General features: G+C 37.9%; 1 protein-coding gene across 1 annotated transcript; it reads left to right on the forward strand.

Moving 5' to 3' along the window:
* Positions 1-969: 969 nt before the first annotated feature.
* LOC144641262 (protein FAM149B1-like) lies at positions 970-7,400 on the forward strand (the record flags this gene model as incomplete). Its single annotated transcript, XM_078500294.1, has 5 exons — positions 970-1,621; positions 4,579-4,663; positions 5,448-5,505; positions 5,993-6,139; positions 7,339-7,400. Coding segments are annotated over exons 1-5 (709 nt in total), but the record flags the coding sequence as incomplete, so codon positions are not given.
* Positions 7,401-8,903: the final 1,503 nt, after the last annotated feature.

An 8,903-nucleotide genomic window follows, 5' to 3' on the forward strand; every position in this document is an offset into this window, starting at 1 on the left:
TCTACTGTAAACAGACAAGACTGGTCAGCCTAAGGCAGTTGGATTCTTAACCTGTTTCTGTTTGCGATTAAATTACAGTGTAACGTGACTGGTGTAAACTAGTAATACGTGACTCGCAGGGCCTCGCGAAGCTCGGGGTTATTGTTGCCTAGTAACGGACAGAATACAGCAGACAGAATAGAAACAGAAACTGAACAACAACGAACTGCACGATTACAGAGACTTCGACAAAATACAGCAGACAGAATAGAAACAGAAACTAAACAACAACGAACTGCACGATTACAGAGACTTCGACAAAATACAGCAGACAGAATAGAAACAGAAACTGAACAACAACGAACTGCACGATTACAGAGACTTCGACAAAATACAGCAGACAGAATAGAAACAGAAACTGAACAACAACGAACTGCACGATTACAGAGACTTCGACAAAATACAGCAGACAGAATAGAAACAGAAACTGAACAACAACGAACTGCACGATTACAGAGACTTCGACAAAATACCGCGGACAGAATACAAACAGAAACTGAACAACAACGAACTGCACGATTACAGACCCAGCAGTTTATAGCCTGAATAGGCGTTGAGGGAGTATTATGTGCAAATCAGTGTTATTTTAATCCGAAAAGAAAAACGATAAAAATGAAAGGCTCAGGATTCGAACCCACAAAAAAAAATAATAGTAAAAAAAAAAAAAAAAAAAAAAAAAAAAAAAAAACCCTAGCCGGATTCGAACCCCACCCTCAGTCCCGAAGATCTGATTTCAAGCCAGCGCGTCACACCATTAGGCCACCAGCGCGGCAGCGCGCGGCCGTGTGACGTCATTTCCGCCAGACACCAAGCTCACAAATATATATATATGACCGTAAACTCCACACGAGATTTCATCCCGCCTGAGCCCTTTGAGGGACAAAATTATACACCCCGCTACGCTCGGCCTTCGGCCTCGCTTCGCGAGGAATTAAAAATAATACTGTAGTGCTAGGACCTTGTTGTAACAATAAGAATGAATTTTAAGGCTCTGACTGGAATACAGTAACAGTTGGTGTGATGTCCAATAGGTACTCCAACTCACTCAATGTAGATGTTAATCAGGGATGTCGCTAAGGGCTGGCTGCCGGCTAATTTAACCGGCTGAAATAGAACTTAAATCCGGCTGAAATTTCACTTGAAAACAAAGACTTAGGTAAACTTTTAGAGCTACTAAGGCCAGAAAAGCCAGCTGGGCTTGTTTTCTTAGCTACATCCCTGGTTAATGTGGCAGTACATGTACTTGTATGGTAAGCTACTAGCCATGTACATTTCTCTGATATGGCTTATTATTTATACTGTGAAATTTTGCTTTATGTTTAGTCGTGGATTTGCTCACAGTAGTGTGGATGCTCTCCACCCTCTCCCTGAGAGACCAGAGGAATCACTGCCCCTGTCCTACATTGAGACAGTTCGCAATGGGAACTTCACGAACTTCACGCCTGATACCAGTGGACGATCATCACCTACCACTGACAACACCCTTAGTTTAGCTAATGGCCTTTTTGAATCAAACACATGGTCCACCAACACTGGAATCCTTACTGGACGTAGCAGTGTCTACTCCTGGGGGAATGAAGATGTGAGTTTGAAAAGCATTTTTTATATTTTATAGGGTGTTGTTAATTATTATTTTTCACAAGTTGCACTTTTCATAATTATACAGTGTCTTTGGCTAAATTTGCATTATGGCATTGTTAAAGACGTGTTAAACAGGGCTTTCAGCTTTTTTGTTATTAATATTTTTTTATGTTCATCTGGTGATTAGATACTACAAGGAAAATGTTGGTTATCAAAATGAAAGAAAGTATTTTGGGAAAATACAAATGCACACATGTCTTTGCTGTTGTTATTTGTTATTTGCCGGGATGATTTTATTTACGTTTAGGAAAGCTTTTTTCTCTCCCGAATTTCTATTCCTATTTCTAACTTAATTCTTCATACCACTGATCAGTTTCCCTACCAATGATACCCTATTCTAGACCAAAAACTGTCTGATTTCTTTATCCTGTCCTAAACTAAACTGCTTAAAAACCATACCCTTCACAGCGGCACATATGTATATAGCTCATGTATATGGGAGTACCTCCCTCTCTCTCTCCTCCGCAGAGGTCTCTTTCATGTTTCGGGCTGGGAAATAGGGAGAGGAACGGGGAGAGGTGAAAAGTAAGCGCGCGGAGCCTGGAGAGAATCCAAACGAAAGCGCGTGGGTTTTCGCCTTCCTCCCCCCGTGTTTTTTCGCCTTCCCCCACGAAAGAGGCCTCTGTGGAGGAGAGAGCCTCCCTCCCCCACCCCAGGCTATTAATGACACAGTTGTGTGAATTGCTGATTCTTGTCCAATTTTGATTCCCTGATGAAACAAATTGCCTTTTACCAGAAGTGAAATTGAAAGCAACTTTGTTTCCTGTTTTTATTATCTTGTGAAAGCCTGTGCATTACATACCGTAAAGTTCCGTGTATAAGCCGCACCTTTTTTCTCTAAATTCAAGTCAAAAATCGGGGGTGCGGCTTATCTACGGAAACATCTCTATTCGGAGTTCTCAACGGCCTAATTAATATTCATAAAAAAAGACAAAATAACAACCTGAAAACTTTGTTGTTGTTCACTGCCTTTTAGTTCTTCTGCAAAGCTGTTTGCAGTGAAGCCTGCCGGTCACTTCGAAGCATGTCTTTCCGCCGCGTGCGAGAAAGCACCAAGATAAACGAAAGTACTCAGAAGAACATTGGCCAACCGCTTCGCTTTTTTATTGACCTTCACAGCAAGTGAATCTTTTGGATTATCAAACTCCTTTTCTGCATGAAGTTTTTATCCTGTTGCGGGTAGCAGTTTCCAAAATCTTTGAAAACATGGTTTCTTCCGAAGAAAGTGCGGCCATGTTGTTTTTAATGCCCAGACTCCTCTCTACATTTCAAAGCTTGGCTACTAAGCATTCATCATTCGCGTACGGTTCATACGAATTACAGGTGTTTCAGGAGTGTTTACAAGTGATAATTGCGAACAAATGATGTCAAAAGAGCATCCAAGTTTAAGATATTGTGAACCCAAACTAAAAAGGAGGTATGACAAGTGAAATTTCGCTTTCGTAAGACTTAATTTATATTAAACAATGCAACAACTCAGAACTGCAGTGTCAGTGTTTTGAAACCGTGCTTGTTTGCCCTTGTTTGTTTACCAATAGAACTTCACTTGAACTTCAAACTTTATTGTCTGTCTATTTTTTTTCCGAAATTTGACCATCCAAATCGGGGGTGCGGCTTATCTACAGGTGCGGCTTATACACGGAACTTTACGGTAATAATATTTATTTGAAAAAAAAAAAATCAGTATCTGTATTAAGTGGCAGTTTCTCTTAAAGCGGTCTATCGCATTTCGGGTCGGAAAATAGTTTTCCCTCAAACTTTGCCCAGTGAACTATCTTAGGTTGTAAGTAAATGCAACGACTTTAGTTTTTGGAAATACGTTAAAAAATATTTTTTAGAGCTCTCGACAGTGAAGGCTGCAAATGGCCTATTTTGAGCTTGGCCAGAACGAGAAATTTCATAAGTTGACGAGCTCGCCGCTCAAAAACAACCAAACGCACCAAATTATATTCATTATTCCTAAGTTAAGTGGTTCTTCAAAGGTTGGAAACGCATGCTAATTTTGATATATTTTGATTTACAGGTCCGTAAAAATTTAAATAACAGCAACCGTTAGATCGCTTTTTGTAAACATGCTAAAGTATGGTGTCTTCGCAGGCCTTTATTTCATGAGTCCAGACCAGACTATTCTAGATTCCAACTGAATCCTACTAAACAGATGTTAGGAAGCATAGAAATATAAAAATACCTTGCACTTTTTATCTTTCTTTGCCACAGCGACTTCGAACATTTCGTCCTTATGCGAGTAAGTAAGCTCATTTGCATAATGTGTATGAAATACTCGCATAAGCACGGAATGTTCGAAGTCGCTGTGGCAAAGGAAGATAAAAAGTGCAAGGTATTTTTATATTTCTAAGCTTCCTAACATCTGTTTAGTAGGATTCAGTTGGAATTTAGAATAGTCTAGTCTGGACTCGTGAAATAAAGGCCTGCGAAGACACCATACTTTTGCATGTTTACAAAAAGCGATCTAACGGTTGCTGATATTTAAATTTTCACGGACCCGTAAATCAAAATATATCAAAATTAACATGCGTTTCCAACCTTTGAAGAACCACTCAACTTAGGAATAATAATAATAATTTGGTGCATTTGGTTATTTTTGAGCGGCGAGCTCGTCAACTTATGAAATTTCTCGTTCTGGCCAAGCTCAAAATTAGCCCTTTTGCAGCCTTCACTGTTGAGAGCTCTAAAAATATATTTTAACGTATTTCAAAAAACTAAAGTCGTTGCATTTACTTACAACCTAAGATAGTTCACTGGGCAAAGTTTGAGGGAAAACTATTTTCCGACCCGAAATGCGATAGACCGCTTTAAGAGAAACTGACACTTAATTTGGTGCTTGTCAAAAACAATATGCCAACTTGGACATGACTATTGTTTGAACTATTTCCATAGGAATTTGATAGGCAGGCTTCAGCAACAGTGAAACACATGTTTGATGAGATCGATGGAATGCTGTTTGAAGGAAAACATTTTAATGGTTAGTATGTGTAGCAGACTTTCACTTTGCTGCAGATACAGTACTTTACTAAGTCCTATGATCCTGCTTATGCAAAGATCAAAATTATTTAAATAATAAAATACAAAGTGTAATCAAAGTTTTATAACTCCTTTTAATTTTTTAATCATGCAAAACAGTTCTGTGTAATTGTTTTCTGTACCGTATTTTCTCGATTAAACGCCGGGTATCGAATAAACGCCGGGTCTCCAAGACGAAATTAAAAATAGGCCCCTCAGATATTTTCTTAAGGTATATTAAGCTGTAGGCATATTAGCCAGATACATTTTTGTCAAAAATAATGAATACTAAACATTGCTTAATGAAAATCGGGCTCGAATAAACTGAAGAATTCAAATAAACGCCGGGTCCACCAGGTCAAGATTGAAATAAACGCCGGGGGCGTCTAATCGAGAAAATACGGTACATTATTTTTTTTTAATCAAAGCTGCAGCTTTTCATTTTTATGAATGTGAGCATCAACGTTTCAAATGGCATACAAATGTACATGTATATCGTACATGGACATTTTAAAATTGTTCATTCATGCAGGTTTATATTTACAGGTAATTACAATTTAAAAACAAAAAGACTATCCTCCAAAAGAAATTTTATAATATTCTTCTGATACATGTACATGTATGTGATTGCAAGCAAAAAGCAGTTGTATCAGAGTTGATGGTCGCATGTTTTTGACTACTGACAGTAAAGTCTGTTTATGATTCAAATTGATGGTTTAAATTCTTTCTCTTGACTCATCCATTAGGTAGCTCTCAGCTGCTGTCTGAATGCGAAGAGTGGTTTAAACGATTTCCACATTTGCGGTAAGCACATCTATTGCACGTCATGTATGAGGTGGATTTAAACTTTCTACACAAAAACTAATGAGAATAATGACGTGTAGTTGTACATGTAGATGTGTCTGTTGTGATGTGGTGTCCATGCAAGTACAGCTGTTCTGTAATTTTATTAGTGGCTTTGAAATCAATCTGGTCACTTTAAAGATAAGATAAAGTGTGCATTTACATTCATGTGCACATATACATGTTAAATTCATGTTAAGTATTTTGCAATACAGTATTTTATAAGTGTAAGTTAGAGGGGCAAAATGATATACTGTACATGTATGTACATTTATAGAATTGATTTAGTGTAAATGTACATTGTTTCCTCTCTATTTTTTTTTTTATTGTAACTCATTGTTACAATCTGTACAATTGTGTAAACCATGGTTGCAGTTTACAGGTATTTTCTTAAGCCTGTAGTTTATCAATCTTGTAACCTTTTCTGTATTTTTTTTTTCCTGTGTAGAATTTGTGGTTTTCAAATGCTTAATTCCAAAGATGACGGTACGCAGCTTATACCATTTCCAGCTGGTGACCCAGGGGTATTCAGTCAGCGGCCACAGACCTCTGTGCTTGAAGATGTTGAGGAATTTGGAGCTTTTGATTCACAAGGGTAACTAAATCTAATGAATATCAGTTCATGTACAACGTACAGTGTAGTGTGTAATTGTTGTTGATAATAGACAACATTTTTAATAATTAATGGATTTCAGCTTTTAAGCCCTGAGGTTTGCTAGCCTTAACTCTGTATACAGGAATATGGTGTAATTTGATTGCTACTTGTCAAACCCTGACCTCAAAAGCAGTGAACAAGATCAAGTCATTGAGGATCTTAGAGCAAACGGGTATCCTGACGTCCTGTTTAAGAAATGCGTAAGGGACAGAACCAGAGAAAGGCGCACGCAAGAAAGACCACTGGGGCTCGTAGTCATTCCGTACATAAGAGGCGCATCGGATCACGTGGGTTGTGTCCTCCAGAAATTCCACATTCAGATGGCATTCATTGAGGGCCACAAGTTTATCAGTTTGATTACTGTCAGGTGTCACTCTCGTTAAATAAAGTCCTACTTACTTACTTACTTACTTACTAAGCCTGTGACAACATTGGGCCATGTGTTCAGAAAGCCAAAAGATCGACCAGCGGCAAACCAAATAGCTGGAATAATTCCAGCTATTTTAACTATACAAAGTGAAGTGCCATGACTGCCCCTTTACGTACATCGGGGAAAGCAAGCGCTCATGGTCCTCGCGCGAAGCCGAGCATGATCCAGGCCGTGCGAGCAATAGCGAATCGTTGATAAAGCTGCATGCTGAGTCAACGGAACACAACATCCATCCGAAAGATGCCCAGATTCTTGAATGTGGCATAAGCAATTACAACAAGAGGCTTTTCTTGGAGTCGTGGCACTCCACTTTGACAGCGACGCTGTAAACGAACGGAAAGTGTTCCCTCACACTTATGTGCCTTTAATTTAAAATCAATAACGTAAGAAATGCAACGGATCGGTAGCGCAAGCACAAAGGAACTTTTGAACTCTGATGAAGGTGAACAGGAAAGACACCGAAAATTCAGTGTCCAAAAAAAAAGATCGGCTTAAAAACGGTTTTTTTTCATACAATGTATACTGTTAATTTTTAATTTACTAAGCCCCATAATTTTCTTATGATAACCTTCATGTAAATGTACTAATAAAAAAACATAAACAAAACCATGTACATATAGATAATACTATTAGATAAAAAATTTATGTTAGTAGTATTTTTTAAAGTTGTTTCAATTTAAAATAAAAGTATGTTATTTTCTATTTTTAGTTTATGCATTAAAGGATTCCATCTTGATCCTCTACAAGAGCCTCCAGAATCATATATGAATGGTGAGAACTGTGGTTCATATTGCTGTTGGATTACTGGTTTAATTACCATTTTCTGTTCAAAGTACAGTTACTACAGTATCTCCATCACATCAATTGTTATCATTAATTAGCATAAGTCAATGGGTATTATTTTTGGCAACTCATAGTCCTGTTGGCTACACAGACCTGTACTGTACCTATTAGAAAGCCCTTTGGAATGTGCACACAGTTTTTCTTCATTCATGCACATGTTTCCAAGACTTATCAAAATCTTCAGTAAACCAGGTTTATCAATATTCTACTGGGGACAAAAAAATGTTTTTGTTATGAGGATGTTGCAATGGCACTCATCCCTAATAAATGTCCTGGGTGGAACATTAAGAACACAGTAATTTTTTATGTTTGCATGTGGGTGGGTGGGCAATGTACAATGTACTATTGGATGTAAATTCAACAGTGAGACAAAAATTCATGTTATGAACTTCAATACAACTTATTTACCGGTAAATATTTTAAGGTGGCTCCATAGGGTTTCTTGATCGCGCGAAGAATGGGTACGAAAGGGCGAGCTTGAATTGCCGGCAAATCAAAACAAACATGGCGGCTTCACGCGAGTGTGAAATTTTCGGCGAAAAAACGCGAGACTTGCTTCCTGCCAATGAAACAACACCCGTGCTTTCCTGTGTCGAGCAGATAAAAGAGTTTACAACACCCTAAAAAGGTGTTTACAACGTCCGAGGTGCTTCTGGCCGCTTTTGTAAAGTTCGTACGATCGAAAGCAAAAGAGAAAATAAAGAATAGTCTCCACGATTGTGAGATACTTCGAGTAGAATTTCAGAGATTCTGCTACATAAAGGATCAAGGTATGTCTCTAACTAACCTTTGGGTTAACAGATATTCGCACAAAAACCGACAAAAACGGGGAACGCTCGTCTTTACACATCAACTTGTGTGGTTCGAAAGTTCGCGTATGCTCAAATAGCGATCTTGGACAATTTCTATTCTGATGACGTAATTGTTATTCGGGCAAAAATAGAAAATTTCCCCTGGTATTTACTAGAGTTTCCTTCGGTGAAATTCCTTCAAATTTGGCATAGATGTGATACCCTTTTAACTGCCCTTTTTGCCGTTTTTTTAAAAAAATTTGTAAGCCAGTTTTTTTGCTTAGTCAAAAAAACACAAAATAACCAAAAACGCAAAAACGATCTGGACAACCCCTACTTTTTTTGTTTTTAAAAGTTACTTCTCATCAGATTCAATCCGTTGGGAGAATTTTAAAAATTTTCACCGAAGAAAATTAAAGAAATTTAAGATCAAACCCATAAAAACACCAAAAAATAGGACTTTTTGAGTAGATGTAGCTCAAAAACAAAGGCCGTTATTTTAAAAAAGAATAATGCACAACATATTTTAGTCCTTGTTTTTAATATTTCGGCAGCTTTTATGTACAATGTAACTAGTTTAAAAAATAACGCGAAAATGATCTCTTGATGGGTATCACTTGTGCGCGCCTATAGAGCCACC

This window comes from Oculina patagonica, unplaced genomic scaffold (assembly GCF_052425735.1).
Source record: "Oculina patagonica isolate OP01 unplaced genomic scaffold, crgOcupat unplaced799, whole genome shotgun sequence".
Taxonomy (NCBI): domain Eukaryota; kingdom Metazoa; phylum Cnidaria; class Anthozoa; order Scleractinia; family Oculinidae; genus Oculina; species Oculina patagonica.